Source organism: Rhipicephalus sanguineus, chromosome 6, assembly GCF_013339695.2.
Source record: "Rhipicephalus sanguineus isolate Rsan-2018 chromosome 6, BIME_Rsan_1.4, whole genome shotgun sequence".
NCBI lineage: Eukaryota > Metazoa > Arthropoda > Arachnida > Ixodida > Ixodidae > Rhipicephalus > Rhipicephalus sanguineus.
The window spans coordinates 122,284,178-122,304,683 of record NC_051181.1 but is presented as its reverse complement, the minus strand read 5'-3'; the positions used below and the strand labels follow the sequence as shown (position 1 = coordinate 122,304,683).

The 20,506-nt window shown below is 47.8% G+C and overlaps 1 protein-coding gene across 1 annotated transcript in view; it reads right to left on the bottom strand.

Moving 5' to 3' along the window:
- Positions 1-20,506, bottom strand: part of LOC119396301 (protein still life, isoform SIF type 1) — a 263,129-nt gene that overhangs the window by 25,009 nt on the left and 217,614 nt on the right. The window contains exons 12-22 of the mRNA XM_049417036.1: positions 13,750-13,944; positions 12,813-13,037; positions 12,023-12,166; positions 11,482-11,664; positions 8,610-8,794; positions 7,387-7,483; positions 7,136-7,300; positions 4,295-4,475; positions 2,900-3,163; positions 1,831-1,961; positions 632-883 (exon numbers count right to left, since the gene is read on the bottom strand). Of these exons, the coding sequence (XP_049272993.1) occupies positions 632-883; positions 1,831-1,961; positions 2,900-3,163; positions 4,295-4,475; positions 7,136-7,300; positions 7,387-7,483; positions 8,610-8,794; positions 11,482-11,664; positions 12,023-12,166; positions 12,813-13,037; positions 13,750-13,944 (2,022 nt within the window). The remainder of the gene's footprint in view (positions 1-631; positions 884-1,830; positions 1,962-2,899; positions 3,164-4,294; positions 4,476-7,135; positions 7,301-7,386; positions 7,484-8,609; positions 8,795-11,481; positions 11,665-12,022; positions 12,167-12,812; positions 13,038-13,749; positions 13,945-20,506) is intronic.

Genomic DNA, 20,506 nt, shown 5'->3' with positions numbered 1-20,506 from the left:
GTCAAGCAGGAGCCAAGAGTTTTCGAATAGGGTCTGCGGCGCTTTGGACACTCCCCCTTGTTCTAGGTCACTCTAGTCTGGGCCAAATGCTGTCACTTCAGTGGGTGCCGTCATATTTGCTTGACGCAAAGCTTTGGGGCAGGCTTTGGAACTCCCGATAAATTTGAGAAATAGCGTCCCCAACACAAAACCCAAACGCTGTTTGGGTCACGTGCATGCGCAGTGGCATCGACGCTATTTCTTTGGGGCCCCAAAAGGATTGGGGCCCCTATTCGAAAACTCCCTATTAGCGCACAGATAAGGCTGATGGGGTGTATGCATCTCTAAGCAAATAGCGTAGCAGACAGCACTCGCACTCGAGTGTGCTTTCTGCGCATCGTGTCGGAAATCTCGTTACGCCTCTCATATATTAGGCGCTACCATGTCCAGGGGTCAACGCCCGCGCAACATTCTTTAAAGAATTGCAAGTGTGCGCATGTTTAAATGCAATATACACCACATTTACCTTGGACCGGCTTCACCGCGAATTCACACAGCTTTTCCCACTTTGACATTTCTAATGTGAAATAAAGGTGAAAATGGGCAGGGTTAAGTTGGGCAGCCCTGCCTAGCGGAGGGTGAGTGGGCGTACCTTGACGTACGTCCTCTCGGTGTCTACCAACTCGAGGATGACCTTGCGAAGTCTCTCCACGTCAGACATATGCTTGCTCGCCTGGCCGACCGAGGCAGCTCCGGGCACCGTGCCGGCCGCCACCAGAGGTGGCTGCGCCGGTTGCTGGGCTGCGGCGGCGGCCGCTGCCGCGACCGCAGGCAGCCCGCCGGCCAAGCTGGACCGCCTCCGCTCCACGGGCACGCGGCAGTACTCGGTCACCTGCTCGGCGGTCTGCGTTTATAAACCAGGGTATCAGGTCAGGTTACTGTGCAGCGTCACGTGGCTGTTACGGTGAAGAATGCAGCGGCCTAATCGGTAAAGATTGAAAGATTGAACTTCGCTGCGCAAAACAAAAGCGCTGTTGGTGTTTTGGGGAACCACTCGCCTTAACGGAAATTACTCCTTTGTGTATATATGTGTGTTTGTGACTGTACGTATTATGTGTGCGTATATACCATCGCTGTAGATAACAAAGTCAACACCCAGTACCTGCAGAGTGGCAAGGGTAACATCTCCGAGGATACCATTAAAAATTGCTACCTACCTTCCTTATTGGGCGAACATAGTTGCACCCAGCAAAACAATACAATCACAGCACGACGACAGCGGCGAGCACTGTCGTCGGAAATCTACCCCTTGGGTGGAACGCGTGGGCTTGTCCACAAGCGTCATCGTATATTCCAGCATTGTCAATGGCGCTCTCGTAAGTTCGAGAGCGAGCTCAACTATTCGCGTCCTGGTGCATGCTATCTGCTTAGGACAATCGAAAACACGTGAGAAGGCGCCGGTACACTCAGGCGCGGCTTGCGCCGACCGATAAGAAGTGCAGTAGTCTTAGCTGGTGAAAGCCTGTCGCAATGACCCCCCCCCCCCTTTTCAAGACGTTCGCGATTATTATCGTCGATTATATAGTGAAATAATGCCTGTACAGCGTATTCACATCGCACGCACAACGCGAACAATACATGGCGTACAATCTAGAAAGTATACGCGAGCGCCACGGATTACGCTGGAACCTATCACGACTCGTTTCAAACACTCGAAGCGTCTGACCAGTGGATCAGATTTCCACGACCGTACGTGGTAGCCGCTGTCGTTGTGCATTGCTTTGTGATTTGTACTATAGCGCGACCGGCGTAAGTTCGTGTGAATGTACGAGAGCAAATGTTAGCGCGTACCTTTTTACAAGAGTCCTCGATGACCTTGAGCAAGCTTTCTATCTGGTCGCAAGAGAGGCCAGACTGGTCCTGAGGTGGCACCGGCGACGGCGTGGGCCGGCCCGATGTGTCCGGAGATCGCTCTTGAGAACCTGCGACGAACGAGACGGCCACGCTGTCAGCACACGCCCACTCCGTGGTGAGATGTATCAATGTGAAAACTGCGGAAGCAGCATGACGGTGATAACCATCGCGTTGTCAGTATGCGTAAAGTCTGCCTCTGCCGTTCTCAGCGCTCATCATCTTTGCGAAACTCCTTTTCCTTTTCTTCTGTAGGGTAGCAAATCGGCTGTAACCCAGGTTAATAGTCTAACCTTTATTTCCTGTAGCTCTCGATCTTCTCTGCCATATTGTAAGTAATAATAAAGTCTAACAGCCTAAGAATGACCCCTTTCCAAATCGAACTCAACTCGCATAGATGCCTCCACCATATGGTAAATGTATTTAGGTGCGACCGCTCTTCCAGTCAAATGGCAATGCGACTCTGCTTTAGGTTCCGGGTTCGAAACCTGCAGACGAAATTCCCTTCAACAGCGAAGCTTCTTTTCTTCGAAATCCGCATGAATTTCCCCAACAAATCTGCAACAAGGCGTTTCCAAAGTCTTATGAAAAACCTCTCGAAGACGTCTCATACGCGTTACACAGTGTCGTCAAGGTGTTTTCACAATATATGTCGAGGCGGCTAATGAATTCGCGTGTCACACGTACAGCTATGAGCACTGTTCGAGTGAACACGCGAGCGCGTGGCCGACAGCACTGTCAGCGCCTCGTAACAGCCATCGTTGGAAACATTGCACATGCGCAGCATGTGCTCTGCAATAGACCCTTTCCACCTCGTGCACCACGTCATGGATACGCTTGTTGTGGATAGGCTTGCGTGCACGCGGTGGAAAGATTATTTCGTAGAACGCATTATGCGCATGCGCAGTGTTTCCAGCGATGACCGTTACGCGGCGCTGACAGTGCCGTCGGACACGCGCTCGCGTGTCAGTGCTCATCGCTGTACGTCCCAAAAGACGGAAGAACTTACCCCAGATGGGCGAGGGCACGATCAGCTTTCCGATCATCTCGTCGCTGAGCACGCTGTCGCTGGGCGGCGGCGGGCAGACCAGGGATTCGATGTAGTCGTCCGTGGTGCGCATGGCACTCGCCAAGTCCGGCGGCTCGGTGCGCGACGAGCGCATCATCATGCAGAGCGAGAGCTCCTCCTGCAGCACGCACTCGATGTACATCATGTCCAGGTCGCTCACGATGGCCCCGTTGATCACCATGATCTCGTCGCCCTTCATGAGCCCTGCGCGATTGGAATTGAACGCACGTCATGCCCGATGCATGGAACGCGCGAAGCAGTAACAACGTGTAGCATGACACACATGCGCTATTACGCAACATTTGTGAAGCCAGAAGCCGATGCCTATGTGAAAAGAAGAATCAGTGACGATCAGTTTAGAGATAAATGAGAGAAGAATGCCTCAGTGTTACTATGGTCCCTCGGTGTTACCATTAATCATCTTCAATTACCTTGACAAACAAGAGTGCTCATATTATGCGAGTGCGTAATACAAGCTCTTACATACCCCCCCCCCTCAATTTGACACTTGTAATGCGAATACATTAAAAGTGAAAGATTCTGTTCTGGTGTCCCGTCACGTGATGCTCTCTGTGGGACTATTGTGGTTGCCGATACAGAATTGCAAGGCCTTTAGTGTAAACCAATGCTCAACGTGGCAATACTTTGTCACACTTTCGTCGACATAATATTATGACCTAAATACGAAAGAAAAAAGGTGATTTGAAATCACTGACGTCACGAGGTTGGCGCAATATCACTGCATACTAAGAAAGAAATTAAAAAAAAAATGAGAAAGGAAGCTTGCCTTCATCTTCCGTAATGGTAATCACTGTTGCTTTAGCGGAAAAGATCACCTTTACAAGTCGACGGAAGTGTCGCGCCTTTAGTGACCACACAATTTTCGTACGTTCCTTATGCGAAAGTTGTAACATTTCCATACGTTTAGTCGCATGTATTACACTCTTGCATTTTTTTAATAATATCACGCGAGCATCGGCCTCAGGATGCGGTAGATTCTGAGGTCGGCGAGGAGCGACAAGATACGATGAGCGTCGTATTGGCTTTCTTTCTGAACATATAATCGCAGAGATAAGGCTGATAGTGATAGCGTAAGCAAACAGCGTGGCAGACTGCGTTCACACACTAGTGTGCTCTCTGCGCTTGCGCATCGTGTAAGAAATTCTGTCACTTCTCGCCTATATTAGGTGTTAACATGCCCAAGGGTCAACGCTCGCGCGATATTATTAAACAATTACAAGAGCGTGCTACGCACGAGAGCACATATCGAACGATCTGTTTTTGCCGATCTTCCGATCCATTGAATGCTCTGACGAGAAGCTTAACGCCGCTTACCCTGTTGATGTGCCAGGCTGCCTTCCTCCACCCTGCTTACGTAAACACACAGTTCGTCCTGGTGATCTGTATTCTCGACCAGTTCGGCTTCCACGCTGAAGCCGAACAACTGGTCCAGGGAACTCCGGGAAAGCCCCACTTGGTATAGCACCTTGGCGCAGACCTCCAGACTCTCGAAGCTCTGCGAGAGATCGACATCGCGTAGCCTTCCTTATAGACGAAGAAACCCAATGTAATCGACGGAGATCACTGAAGAAGAGAAAAAAAAATTCTGGCAGAAGCAGCTCGTATTGTCGTCTATGTGTATGCGAGTGCATCACCATTGGGTTTCGGATTGACTCAAATCAATGTTGCTGCTATAAGGGAGGACAACTTACCCTAGTTTACATTATCCAACTCTGGTCACCATTTAGCCAACACTAGAAGTCATTTAGGTATAACTTAGCCAACATTAACCACTGCCAGCCACTGCGGCTTGTATACCAGTAAATACGTTAAACCAGGACAGCTCTCGCTGTTCACAGATCGCGGAAGAAAGAGGGAGAGGGATAAGTTAAAGGGGCCATGAACCACTTTTCCAAGTAATGATCTAATGACCTCAGTATCAGAGTTTACTGCCTCCCGAATCGATTGCCGCAAAAATTTCTCGAATCCGTCAAGAATGAGCGGAGTTTCGGGGGTTTGGCGCACGCTCTCAGCGCTTTCTATCTTTTCTCGTGTTGACGAGCGTACTGGAAGCTACACAGGGAGGGATGGCGCGGGGGAAAGAAGTTACGTCGGCGCGTGTCATGAAACGCGATCGCTCTCACGCTGTGATTCGCGTGCGTGAGTGTGGCTACCGTGTAAAGTTAGCGGACTGAGGAGTGCGGCGCGGGCAAGTGGCGGCACCCTGTGGCAAGAAGCGCATCTGATCCGAACGCCGCTCTCTTTATGTCGGCTATCGGCCAATGAGGATGCTATGTTTTTTCTGACGCGGCGAAGCAGATACGCGACGTCAACCGGCAGACGCCCCGCCCGCCGACGAGAGTGAGAACAGGCCTCTGCTTGAAAAGAGGGCGCCTGAGAAAACAGCAACTTCGCGCTCCACTTTTAGCCTTAAAGCGCGAGGCCGACGGTACGATTTTCCATGCGATGCGACAGCCGATGCGGCGGTGCGGCAGCCGGAATGGTGGCTCTCCGATGCTATGCAAGGTCACCGTTTTGGTTTCCCCACCGCCGCGTCGGACGTCGAATGGCATGGAAAATCGTACCGTATGTCTTTGCCTTTACGCGGCGCGCACGACTGCAATATTTGGCTGAGCAGTTCATAGCCGTGCCAGCTTTCCGCAGGCTGTGTTTTTTCAACAAGCCCAAAGGGTGCTTCATGACCCCTTTAAGATAAGCTCTCGCATACGTTACGTTACGTCAAGGAGTTACTCTAAGCGCAAAGTTTTTTAAGGTACCCCTAGATCAGGGTTTACTTGCTTTTCAAACCTAACAAAATGAGCATCGGTTCAGAGCCCCTTTAACAGCCGATTACACGCTACATTCACAAAGGACACATTATCTCTGTTAAGACGTACTGGTGGGCAGGTTGCTTCGTCGTCACATAGCTTATGACAGCGCGCATCAGAAACAAGAACGGCACAGAACATAGGACTCAGCGTGCTCGTCAGCAGTAAACGACAGTTCCAACCAGCGCTTACGTTTTTGTCGTTTGTTCTGTGGCGTCTTCGTTTTTATGATTTTAAGCTGACATTAACAATGAAAGACGGGGCGTCGCACAGCTGTCCCCGGAGTTTTGTCGCATAACGTGATTTTTTTAATGGCAGTAGTGTCGTGTGACACTCTTTGCTGTCTTCCAGACCACCCTGTATAGCACCGGTGCGACTTGCCCGAAAACGCTGATAAAAATTTAATATATATATATATATATATATATATATATATATATATATATATATATATATATATATATATATATATATATATATATATATATATATATATAAGAGGGATGGAACGTATTAAGGTAAGGGTTGTATATAATAGAGTGGACATTAGGATATGTCATAAACTAAGATTGAGGTCGTATAATTAGAAGAAATTATTGTACACGGCAATCACATCTCAGAAACCCAATGGATCGGGCCCGTTGCAGCACCTGATGGATCACATCTCAAGCACGCGCTTCTATGTGGAAGGGGTCCCTAAGGCACTCCGCGTTCAAAGACGAGAGAGTGGTTTCTTTCTCGCTTTCGCTACCCTTCCTCCAGGCGTTATCTCCTCCTCGCAACTTATTTCTTCATAAAGCACGAGAACAATGTCAGCACCAAGCATTCAGCCTCTCGTGATTTCGCGCTTTTCGCCTACACGCTGTCATCTCCGCTTGCGCAACCAAAAACGCACAGAACGAAGTGAAATCAGTTGATCGCGTACGAGACAAGCCAGAGCGGGCGTGTGACTGCATGAGAAAGCAGGGTAGGAGACAATTCGCAACTGACATCCCTCGTATGTGGACCAATAGAGAGCTTATTTCCTCGTGACGTCACGTGAACAGACATGTGGCGTCACGAATTGTGCCGAAAAGACGGGAAACGCCAGGAGCGAATAGCGCGCCCGTTCTTCGTATTAGGCAGTTTTGGAATAGGTTTCGTAGCGTTAGCGATGCCTGTTAAGTTACGAAAATATAGCGTTACGCTATTTTCGTAACTTAACGTGGGCACCCAAGAGGATGGCGTATGACGTATGCGCAGTGGCGACAAACGCTAAGGCAAAGCTTTGCGTACGCTATTCTAAATCTGCATATTTTCAGAGACTTGTTTGGGGGGCCCTTTAATGGACCGCTACCGCGGAACTCACCAAGTTGTCAAATAGCTCAGTTCGCGCCGCCACGTAGCAGTCGTCCATGTCTTTCCTCCTGCGGAAGCGTAGGAAGTGGTCGTTGGGCGACAACTGCCTTCGGCTGCAGGCCACCCAGAGCACTTCTTCGACGGTCATGTTGTCCCGAACTCCTACTATCACGGCCTGTAAGGTAATCGCGCAGCGAGTTAAGGAAGGTGATTAACCGTGGCTCGTTTCGCGACTAATCGCCACGACAAAGCACGTCTTACTTGATTATCTGGCAAGTTGATCTTGACGCTCTTTTCTCCTAAGGCAGGTAGGTCTAGGCTGCTTTGTAGTGAGGACGAAGGCATGCTTAGAAGTCTTCTGGAACAAACGGGCAAGGCATAAGCAGAGAGGAAAATAAAACGTTTTTTTTTTCTCATAGACAACTCGCCGTTATCGTGGTCACAAAGCTTGACCTAATCTAGAAGGATAGTTTACTAGGAAAGCTGGTAAATCAATTGAAATATGAAAAAGCGCTTAAAAGCGAGCGACGAAAAACAAGAAGGCGAGGACAATAGCACCTGCTGACAAGTGAAGATTTATCTAAGAGGAAGAAATACCAGAAAGAAAAAAAAAAACTAGACGACCTCGAGATAAAAACATTTCAAACAGTCCCACGAGGTAGTTTCTATCAAATATTAGCGTCCAGGTAATCTATGCACTGTGCAACGTAACTGAAGCTTGGCTATGCGGTTGACACCTGTTTTCTGAATTAAGAAAACTTCGACAAGCTCACTCGCAGTCTTTTCTTCAAATCGTGCTAGCACCATTGCATCGAACAGTAACCGAGTGCACCTGCGCTGACGGCTCGATCTCGCCATAATAAACAGTTCTATTCTTTATTTTGTTCCTCCTGAAGTGCCGTGTCATTACCGTCACCAATGCTGCATGAATATGCCGCGCGCTATTTGTACTACATATATTGTCACGTGGTCGTGACTCAGAAGAAGACGGCACTCGGGCGATTAAAGAAGAAACTCTTTATTTAGGCGAACTTGTGCCCAAGAAACGAAAAGTCAAAGTACAAGCAATACACGATGTACTACACTGATGGCGGCGATCAGAGCGTCAGCCGTCGGTAATCTGGTCAACGGTAACCCGCGTCGGCATTTATACATGTGGCATCGAAGATTCCTGCTTTATCGTTGGTGGTCGCGTTAAGTCCAGAATAAGCTGTGCAGTTCCCGTTGCGCGCTCAAGGTCATCAGAACAATCTAAAATAATCTGGAAAGTTCGATATTCCGGTGTGGCGCACGCAAGGCAGTGTTTAATGAGAAGAAGGAGGAGAGGTCGGCCTGGAAAGCGGGTTTCTAGCCTGCTACTCCTCACGGGGGTAAGGGCAAAGGGCGCAAGACAGTGGTTACACGTGTAACGGGTCGGTTACATCAAAATAGAAAAAAAAAACGCGTGGCAATATACAATCACTCGTGAGCAAGGTGCAACTCACTTGGAACTGTTGGACCTGGAAAGTGCAGCGCGCGACCTACGCTTGGTGGCGCCCCGGCCCGAGAGCAGGTTTGTGAGAAGCGATGGGCTGCGCGCGCAGATGTACGCGTGGAACGAGGAGACGGTGAACACGCCTAGCTTGTTCAGCGTCGCCTTGGTTGCCTTGGACACGTGGGTCAGCAGGTTCTACGGAACACAGTGGACGTCCATGTTAATTCATCTTCGGAAACAGCGCGAGCACACGGGACAAGAAAGACAGACAGGACTTTGCGCTGGCTAACAACATGAGCGTTTATTTCGTGCGAGCACATATATACGCTTCCTTGGAAATAGATAAACAAGAGAGGATGAGGGAAAGGGAAAGGGGAAGCCCTACGCCTGCGCCGTGACTAATGCATGAAAAAGCAAAGATCAATCACGGAGGTAATTAATCTCCTTGTTGGTTAGTGCGATGGACGGTGCGCTTACACATGATGGCCCGATGGAATGAATCGCGAACGCTTCATATATTTCCCGGGTGTGGCAGTCACGATATCTGCGTAAGATACGCGTCTGATCGAAACTCGGAGTGCAACCGCACTCGGCACAGTGGATTGCCAGATTGCTTCCAGTCTTGTCCTTGAGATTGTTCTTGTGCTCTCGCAGCCGATCATTAACGCAACGCCCTGTTTGCCCAACGTAGCGGCCACCGCAGGACGTTGGTATCTCATAGACGACCTCAGTCCTGCAGGGCACAAACCGCGTCGCATGTTGCTTCTTGCAGATGGAAGGATTTGGGAGAGGGCGTTCACTTTTCTGCACAATGATCCTAGTTTGATTGGCGCGGAGAACACCACCCTCACGCTGGCACGTGCGGCAGCCTTCTTGATTTTGTGCGAAACACCGTGCAGATAGGGTATGACCGCCACTCTTGCCCTGTCATCTACAGCCCGAGGTTTCGCCGGCTTACGGTGCTCCTTGAGGATGACTTCGGCCAACCCCGACAGGAATTGGTCAGAGAAGCCAGCCTTCTTCAACCTGCACACTTGATTGGTGAAGCTTGAGGCGATTTGATGCTGACATGACCTAACAAGAGCATTCTTCATAGCGGAGAGCGCGATGGCCCTTTTGACAAGCTTAGAATGATGAGATGAAAATGGAAGCAAGTCTTTCTTTGAACGAGGTGAATACTCCCAACACGTGTGCTCTGCACTAAACTTCATCTTGAGGTCCAGGAAGCGTAGTTGACCGTCCTGCGGAAGCTCCCTCGTAAGCCGGCGAAACCTCGGGCTGTAGATGACAGGGCAAGAGTGGCGGTCATACCCTATCTGCACGGTGTTTCGCACAAAATCAAGAAGGCTGCCGCACGTGCCAGCGTGAGGGTGGTGTTCTCCGCGCCAATCAAACTAGGATCATTGTGCAGAAAAGTGAACGCCCCTCTCCCAAATCCTTCCATCTGCAAGAAGCAACATGCGACGCGGTTTGTGCCCTGCAGGACTGAGGTCGTCTATGAGATACCAACGTCCTGCGGTGGCCGCTACGTTGGGCAAACAGGGCGTTGCGTTAATGATCGGCTGCGAGAGCACAAGAACAATCTCAAGGACAAGACTGGAAGCAATCTGGCAATCCACTGTGCCGAGTGCGGTTGCACTCCGAGTTTCGATCAGACGCGTATCTTACGCAGATATCGTGACTGCCACACCCGGGAAATATATGAAGCGTTCGCGATTCATTCCATCGGGCCATCATGTGTAAGCGCACCGTCCATCGCACTAACCAACAAGGAGATTAATTACCTCCGTGATTGATCTTTGCTTTTTCATGCATTAGTCACGGCGCAGGCGTAGGGCTTCCCCTTTCCCTTTCCCTCATCCTCTCTTGTTTATCTATTTCCAAGGAAGCGTATATATGTGCTCGCACGAAATAAACGCTCATGTTGTTAGCCAGCGCAAAGTCCTGTCTGTCTTTCTTGTCCCGTGTGCTCGCGCTGTTTCCGAAGATGAAGCCATGCCAACAAGCTCAAGTTGACACCCTCCTAAAGTCCATGTTAATAACATGGCAAGGGTGAAAGTGAACACGTCCACGGAACGAAACAGCGCTATCGAAAACGGGAACTTTTATAAGGTTATCTCCGATTAAATCATCTCGCTTATTCGGGCTTTGCTTCGTATTACAGTGCTGTGGCTTCCCTGCATATGTATTGCATCTTAAACATTCATTAGTTAGGGGAGAGCGTGCATCCCAGCAGTAACCCTGAAATCGACATCTTGCGAAAAAAGGGTCGCTGCTCGGGCGAGTTGGTCATCCATAAACGTAGCCTGTATTATCGCGGTACATAAAAAAAAAAACACGACACAGACGTTGAGATAGGTAGGCGCTGAGCTCTTAACTGTTTATTTCATGCTCTTCACACCCATTTTATACATGCGCGATGAAACACAACTCATCTTGTTCGCCATCAATTTCCTTGTCGGAAAAGAAAAATGACATTTCCTGGATTAGGAATACGTGCAAGACGAATTGTTTTTTCTCGCGCATGTATAAAATGGGTGTGAAGAGCGTGAAATAAACAGTTGGAAGCTTAGCGCCTACCTATGTTTACGTCTGTGTCGTATTTCTTTCTTTCATGAATAGCGCTAACACACGCTACGCTACGTTTAATTTGCGACACTTTTTGTACAACGGGAAACCAATATTTATTGTGCTACATGTGTCTTCGCGTAGAAGGAGATAAAGAAAAAGAATAGCTTTAACGGCTCTGTCATCTCTGGTTAATCTGCGCACCACGAGGTGGCGCTACCAACACGCCAGCTCGCGTATACATCAACTGCGGTCCGACATTCCGTGCGCGTTTTCCGTACACAAAAATACGCTACTGTGTGATGCACGTGTACCTTTGGGTTTGGCAGTTCGGAGACCTGTAGAGAGGCCATGTAGCAGCGCAGGCGGAACTGCTCGCAGTGTAGCCTCTCGAGGTTCTCCTCCCACTGTCCGATCTGGTCCGACAGAGTCTGCCGGGACTCCTGGTCCACCACAACGGTCAGCTGTAGCTCGGCCATGTGCTTCAGCTTCGCATCCTGTCAGTCGGATGGGACGTGAATCACGTCAGAGTGACGAATCACTTTACCGAAGCGTTGGAAAGAATGTATAAGTACACTCTAAGAAAGAAGGAGCCCTCTGGCCTTCTTTTGTGAATCCTGACACACTCGTATACGACTCTTAAGAGAGACACATGAACTCTCTTTAGAGATCATTATACTCCGTTCGGAGAGTCGTGGGACTCAAAAGAGAGTTAACGTGACTCTTTAAAGAGTGTCATACACATTGGCAAGTCCGGACTCAGCGAAAAGAGTAACAGATGCTATTTTTTCTTTGCTTAGAGTGTACATACATACACGCGACAGTAAGGAGAGAAGCGCGCGTTCCTCAACTAACCGACTCAATTTCTTTCTCTAGCCTGAAGATCTCCTCCTGTAGGAGGTGTAGCGTCCCAGTGCGACCTCGATGCCTGGCGAACGCCGCGGCACAGGCAGAATGAATGCTGTTGATCCAGTTTTCCAGCTCCACTTGGCAGGGCGCCTGCGCATGTACGACCACGGGTAAACGCGCGAGAAAACACGAAACCGAATGAATAAGCAGCAATCTCGCATGCAGGTTTTTCTCGACTTTCACGGTATCCACGGAAACAACATCGTTCATTTTGAAGACTCTGTCTCCCTAGGCCGCTTCCATCCAATTCTGTAACGGGGAATATATATGCCATCTACGATGCCCGTATATCAGTTTTATCACCAAGTCACGTGATTTCGATTACCGCATTTACTTGCTCACTATCAGCATTCAATACCCCTTGTTAATATTGGCTGGTGCTGGCTAATTACTGTTTAATGCCGGCTAGTCTTGACTAACATTGACTAAATGATGAGTAAGGTTTACTATTGCTGGCTAATATGGCTAAATGATTTATAACCTTGGCAATGTATATACTGTTATAACACAAACATTTTCTTCCTTCAATGTCGGTCTAATGATTCGGCTGTCTACCAACGTTTTTGCACTGTCCTTCATTCCGCGGTTCCTAACTGTGCCGAGGAGGAGGAATCAAGGAAAAGCAGGGAGGTCAAAGAGACGCCGCGCGTCCGGTTTGCTACCCTGTTCTGGTGGAAAGAGATTGAAGAAAAGGAATGAGAGAGGGGGGAATGTAGCTCAGCGTGTCTCAACTCGCCTGAAAGAGGTAGGCGTCGCCGAACGCCGTGCTGAGGCAGAATACGTAGTCCCTCTTAGGGTGCTCGGGCACGGGCTGCATGACTGCGCCGTCGACGATGATGAGGTGCTTGGGTGTCGAGTCGATGGCTCGACCGTCGCGGCTGTCGCACGGGTAGAAGAGTAGCGTCGTGCCCTTCAGGCACACCCAGTAGCCTTTCCAGCCACGTTTCCGAGCCAGTTCCACCTGCGAGACGAGGAGTAATGCAGCCGACTTGTCGGTACATTAGACAAACTTCCGTGTCATCAAGGGCGCTTGTTCAATACCTTATCGTAGTTGTGTATACATGCGGCCACCGCGATTTTTAATTACGTTACGTTAGTTACTGTATTATGTGTAGAGGTACCGTGGCTTGTACGTGATAACACAAACTGTACATTCTATCTGCCACCGAATGATTTGAGATTCTCTGCGGGAATATAATTAAAAATTGCCATCTCTCTCTTGCTAGGTGGTATTATTCGTCTTTTGCATTTTCGTGGTGTTATTTCGACTTGCATGTGATAACCAATCTGCAGGATGTATGTATGACATTTCCGGTCTGTCGCGCAACTTTCTGGTGTCCAGTTTCACTTTGGACTCCGATTCCCACTTCCGGTCTTAACCAAGTCTGCATGATCACTTAGGTCTATAGTTGACTAATTTCCGCTTAACCCTTTGCTATATTATTCCGGCAGGAACTTTCCGTTTTACTCGCGACTAGAACCAGAAATATTTCATGCAATTATGCTTCGTTAATCTCTAATTAGCATTTTCCTCTTTATATATACACCTTGCAAAGCTCGCACCGGCTACGCCGGCGGTCACACAAACACACACCTTATTTTTTTCCTTCATGGGCACTCTCAACGCTAACACGCAGTACGTAAAGCTACAGTAAGTATAGTGAGTAACGTACCTGGTGTCTCCTGCGCAGTAGCCACTTCTTGACGCTGAGGAATCCGGCCTTGCGCACGGCGCCCGTGCAGTTGAAGGAGGCCGCCGCTGCCGCGCCGCCGCCGGAGCCGGCGGCGCGGGAGCCCGAACGCGGCTCGCCCGTCTCGTCCTCGTCACTTACTGCCGTCGTCAGCGACAACCGCTCGTCGTCAGACATCTGCGTCAAGACATCGTCACCATTAAAGGAGTACACAAACAGTATTGTACGTACGACTCCCAGTACGGCACGTTCTTTGATTCCTGGCGAGCAACACTGAACGAGGCATATCGCCGGCTTCCTACTAGGTGTACGCTGTCAAGCGCACCTCCAATCAATCAATCAATCAATCAATCAATCAATCAATCAATCAATCAATCAATCAATCAATCAATCAATCAATCAATCAATCAATCAATCAATCAATCAATCAATCAATCAATATTATTGTGACTATAACAGTGGTGATGCGTATCAGAACCAACAGAAGGAGGTACCAAAGTTACAACACTGCAGATTCTTAGATTGATGCAGTGAAAAAGTGAACTAAACGTCTAATATCGAGATCTTATCAGTTAAAGAAACACATTCATCCGGCTCGGTGATTGAGTGGTTGTGGTGTTTGATTGCTGACCCGCAGGTCGCAGGATCGAATCCCGGCAGCGGCGACATCACTTCGATGGAAGCGAAATGCTAGAGGCCCGTGTGCTTAGATTTAGGTGCGCGTTAAAGAAACCCAGGCGGTAAAATTTTCGGAGCCCTCCATTACGGCGTTTCTCGTAATCATATCGCGGTTTTGGGACGAAAAATTTAATCGATTATTATGATTTAAGGAAACGCATCAACAAGTATTAGCGATAAGCGCAATAGGCGTGATATCAACGTGTTGGCGTTTTGGTTTTGGTGCACCTTTTTAGCCTCGTATTCGTTCCACTTTCCAGATGCCCGTTATGCCCTTTCAGACTTGAAGTTTTTATTCGTTTCGTCATTGCTATCTTTGTTTTGTAAGTTAAAAAAAAAAAGAAACGGTTTCGATTTCACCGGGACGTACGTAAAATTCAATCAACGCCGCGTTTGCACCACGACACTCCGAAGTGAATCAACTTGGGCGAAGAAAAGATAAAAATAAATAAATAAAGGGGGTCGGTTCCGTACAAAAAAAAAACCAAAAATGTTCCGGGAGGACAACCGTGCAAAAGCACTTCGCCGCAGCCCGATTCAAAACACACAAACACGCGCGTACACACGCAGAAACAAACATATATATACACAAGCGAAGAGACACGCACGCGCACTTTTCGAGAACAGCGGTAAGTCAGCTCTGCGAGACATCACGCCCTGCGCCAGCCGTAAGCACCCTCTAGAAGTGCCTCGAAAACGCAAAATCGATGGCGCCACAACCAAGACGTACGTCTCAGCTTTTGCGCTCCATTATGCCGCGGGGCCGCATGCTGGCAGGCGGAACAAGAAATGCGTCCGGAGAGCTTTTTGAGGATAAACACACGTGAAAGAACGGTCTTTCACGAGACACGTATGTGCCGAGTTGAAAAGTGGCATACGATGTACGAGACTTGTAAAAAAAATTTGAAGTGTACACTCCTAAGAATAAGTGAATACTCCTAAGAATAAGTGAATAACTGCATGAGCAACGAGCATGCACAGAAACTAAAGAATGGGACGTAGCAACGACAGTACTGCAACCCTATTCACGCTCGTATAATCACCACGTGAAGGGCGTATCTTTAATGCAAAAGAAAAGGTGTATTTTTTTTTCTCCAGCAAAAAGCATTAAATGCGCGAAATTTGATGATGTAAGAGAACGGTACCACCACACCAAGGCAGTTTGACCATTGGCGACCCCTTACTCTTTATTTTTATTTTTCGTTCATTATTTTTCAGTTATATGCACAATACGCCATAAGTTCATCCATCCATCCATCTATCTATCTATCTATCTATCTATCTATCTATCTATCTATCTATCTATCTATCTATCTATCTATCTATCTATCTATCTATCTATCTATCTATCTATCTATCTATCTATCTATCTATCTATCTATCTATCTATCTATCTATCTATCTATCTATCTATCTATCTATCTATCTAATCTATCTATCTATCTATCTATCTATCTATCTATCTATCTATCTATCTATCTATCTATCTATCTATCTATCTATCTATCTATCTTTTTTCCTTCCTTCCTTCCTTCCTTCCTTCCTTCCTTCCTTCCTTCCTTCCTTCCTTCCTTTCTTTCCTTCTTTCTTTCTTTCTTTCTTTAAGTGAATCTGCAGAAAATACGGGCCACCGCGCGAAGCGCTGGCCCGTATTCTAAAAATGAGAGCTCCAGAGCTATGCCAGATGCCTAGGGATGCAATGCGCAATCATTTCAGGGCGATCCACAAGACTGCACATCAAGACTGCGTGATCCATGGATTTACTCGCGAAGGACAAACACTGTTGCATGTATACCACCTCCGCGTACATTTCGGCTTGACCATTCAAGACTGGAAGGCACTCTGCGCGTTCTGAGGTGATATCACCACGACATTGAGCATTTCATTTGGCTGTGCCCGAAACTCGACATCATGCCTTCGACAGCTGCTGGTCCTCCGCATGCAAAAGAATCGTCTTACGCACGGGACCTTTCAAGACGTCGTTGATAATGCACGCCGGGACGACTATCAGCGCCTGCGCCGCAGCCACGCGCGACGTCGGCGCCGGAGGTCTTTACGTATACAGTGTGTTGAATGGTTGCAGCGAATTACGACAAACGGGTCTCAAGAAAGACGCGAGAGTGGAAATACGTCTCAAGTTTGCTGCAACGACTCAACGTGCAAGATTACCACCTTTCTTTCCAGATGGTCCAGATTAAAACCATTCTCTCTCTCTCTCTCATATATATATATATATATATATATATATATATATATATATATATATATATATATATATATATATATACCGCCGAATTTCACACAGCAACTGACTTCGCCGGGCGTGGCTTACCCGCATTCGCTGGCTGCCGCCGGACGTTCTATAAGTGCCACCGGTATATGTCACCGCCATAGCTTTAGCTTTGTCTCGATGAACGAACTCTGATACCGACAAGGACGAGTAAACAATCCGTAGCGTAATGCCACCCAAAATGTTTAACTATCGTGCGCAGTGGCGACTTTTCTATGTGTCAGCGCCACATGATTGAACGAAGTTGCAAAATATTGTTTTGTGGGCACGTGCTATGTGGTCATGCACTTGGCCTCACCCTATTTGTAACTTAATTGAGTCATATGGCGAAGAAGCACAGAAAAAACTTGAAGGACGCTTGAGCTTCTCTTTCAAGAGTATAGAACGCGATAGTCTAATCGGACCGTGTTCGTATCGCCTTCCCAATCGCTAGCCTCGCTTCGCTTCTCGGTTGACACCTAAACCGTGTGCAAGGAAAGCCAAAGTGCGGACGCCCTCCGGCCCCTATATCTATGCATGCGGCGCGACGAAACACGGAAAGCGCGCCCGTGGGGCCCTTTGCGCCATCTCGCGGGTGATAGCCAAGCCACTCTGAAGAACCTCCGAGATGTGCGTACCACCAACGGTAAATGGTGTATATAAATAGCTCGCCGTTAGTATGATGGAGGATGTATGCATGGTGGCCGAGAGGCTAAGCACATCGCTGCACGGAGTGAGGGGTCGCAGGTTCGATTCCCCGGCCCCACTCGACCCAAAGTTTTTTTATTATTATTTATTTACATACACCTCGAATTTCCGTTCATGGACAACGCTGATTTTTCGCTCACAACCAAGGATGCCGACGCAGGAATTTCTGCGAACGACGAGCTCTTTTCGCGTTAAAAATAGCAGCTCGCGCACGCTATATTAAAGATTGGGCTTCGTCTTGTGCTTCCTGCAAGCACGCGAAATTCTTGAGTACCTCTTATTAGTGTGTCCTGCACACCTTGCACACCGCACTTGGCCAACACTAAGAGAATATTTCGCTCTTGGCTCGAGGCGTGCTAGCCACGACGATCACGCCTGTTTCCGATTGGCTACGCTTCCATTTCCACACACACACACACACACACACACACACACACACACACACACACACACACCACACACACACACACACACACACACAACACACACACACACACACACACACACACACACACACACACACACACACACACACACACACACACACACACACACACACACACAAAAGAAAGAAAGGGCTTGGCTTTCCGTCTGTGGAACACTCCTTTTTTATTTCAGTGTTCGCGCTCTGTCATCTTCTTTCTTTCCTCTCTGCTTTCATTCTTCTCATCATAGCCTGCTATTTCCATCCTCCTTAAATATTAGGCAGGCCTTGTGCCCCTCTCGGTGACATTGTCCTCGTGCCCCTTTTCTGTTTCCCTGTTTTTTCCTTCTAAGCTTGCGTGTCTTTCATACCAACTACTACTACAACTGCTGTTACTCCTACTACTACTACTACCAACAACAACATGAATAGTAGTAATTATGAGAACAATAATTTCGTGAATATTGAACTGCTCTTCTTTTTGTACATGCGTCTTTCGCATAAAATTAGTTTCAGGCGGTCTCCTCCTTCTGAAGGAAATTTTCTCCGTGCGACTACATACCTTCCGCAACAGCTTCCGCTCTGACGTTTGTTTGTTTCCAAAAGACCTAAACGCACAAGTGAAATGTTTCCTGTTTTTTAAAGATCTGAACATCCGCTACAGCCGTAGTAGAGCAGCGGGGTTATTCCAAGACGCAAGCAGCTCGAGAAGCACAAACGATAAAGCACGCGGAAGCGGCTCTTCAATTTCGGTAATAGGCGTCTCCGTGTGTCTGCAGCGCAGGGGATGGGGGGGGGGGGTTAGGTTGAGCAGCACAGCGCACGCTCTCAGTCGATACTACCTCGGTCGGACCCTTTTCAGCGTCGGACCGATCGCGTAGGCACATCCGCCGCATAAGCCGCAGGAAGAAAGAATCGCAGCGCGCACTCCGCACGCATTAAAACAAAAAAACGTAAAGCAAGAAGTCGTACTGAAACGACGGGATCGGGAAAAAAAATCGTAGAGAGGGTTATGGTTTATATCGATTCGTGGCACGTAGCCAGGGCGCAGTCAGGCAGCAAACGCCGCACACCGACCCGCTCCTTTCTTTCTTTCTTTCTTTCTTTCTTTCTTTCTTTCTTTCTTTCTTTCTTTCTTTCTTTCTTTCTTTCTTTCTTTCTTCTTTCTTTCTTTCTTTCTTTCTTTCTTTCTTCTTTCTTTCTTTCTTCTTTCTTTCTTTCTTTCTTTCTTTCCTTTCTTTCTTCTTTCAAGCGTTCCTCTCCGTTCGCATCGGCAAAGCACACACACACGCATACACATAAAGAAAAAAAATCACGAGTTGTATATATTACAGGAGGTGAATAGGTTTGAAGAGCAAACAAACCCCGGAAAACGTGTTTCGAGCCGTGGATCCACTCAGAGTTGAAAAACACGCAGTCGGAAACCACGAAGCGGTTTGCAGAGAGGCGTTCGCGATGAACAGCGCGATGGCCGAATGGAAAGAATTACAAACAACAAAAACAACAGTGTCGGTGCGACGCCAGCATTAATAGAAAGTAAACAAAAAGAAAAGCACGACAATACGACGGCGGAGGAGCATGGGATAAAAAAAAACAAAAATAAAACAGTACTTATTATCATAAGACGAGTGGGGGATGGGTGTTCTGGCATTGACAGGCATCGCAAAAGTATCGTCGCGGTGCGCGCGGTAATACACGAGATGAAAAAAAAAAAAAAAAAAAAACACAAAACAAGGCACGGAGAGAGGATCGGGAAAAGATAATATTTGTGTATTGTTCGATATCGCCATGCCGGGTGGTAGAAAGGAAGAAAGATAGATATATAGAGAGCAGCGCTGATCATTAGAGAGATTTTTCCGTTGTGAAACTGTGGCGAGGCTGATACGGGATCGAACCTGGTTCTGTGCGTACAGGGAAGAGAATGACTGCCGCAGCGCGAGTGGGAATGTGTCGCGTAGCATCACCGACACTGCGTATAGCCCCGGGGTCCATGATAATGACACGCGCTGAACTGAAGCCGCTCTCGCCTGCTACTGACAGCCACGCGGAGAAGTCGAGCGAAAAAAAAAAAAGTCACTAAGGAACACGTCGCTACAGTCGCTCTTTGTTTCGTCCTTTGTGTTTTGTTTCCGTTTCTTCCGCATTGAGCTTGCTTTGACTGTGGGGAAATATCGAAAACGACGCTACGTGTTGAAGAGCCGCTGTGTTTTAAAAATAACGAAAAAGAATCTCGCGCTGTCGTGGATGTCGCAGGCACTGCGTTAATTTACGCAAAAAGCAGGCCTCTACTCTTCGATGCATTCGTCTTTGCATGTGTACAATGTCGGGACGTAACACGAGAAAATTTTTAACCCATGCTACTATCTAGCACGTATTTCCTCTATTTAGCTACGGTAATGCAGTTTATTGACGATTCAGAATAGCGACTGTTTCAATCGGGCGTCACTATTTATATTCACTATATTTATATTCAACACGTATTAATTACTATTTACGTAACCCCAGAAAAGTTTGAGGCGAGTTTTTCCAAGAGTTTGTAGTGTGTGAAACATTTATTGTAGTCAGAAAAGAAGAAAGCCTTGTAGTATGCATGTATTATTTTATTACACTATGTTAGTAGTACACGCGTGCGCTATATTATTACATTTTTATAAGAGCGG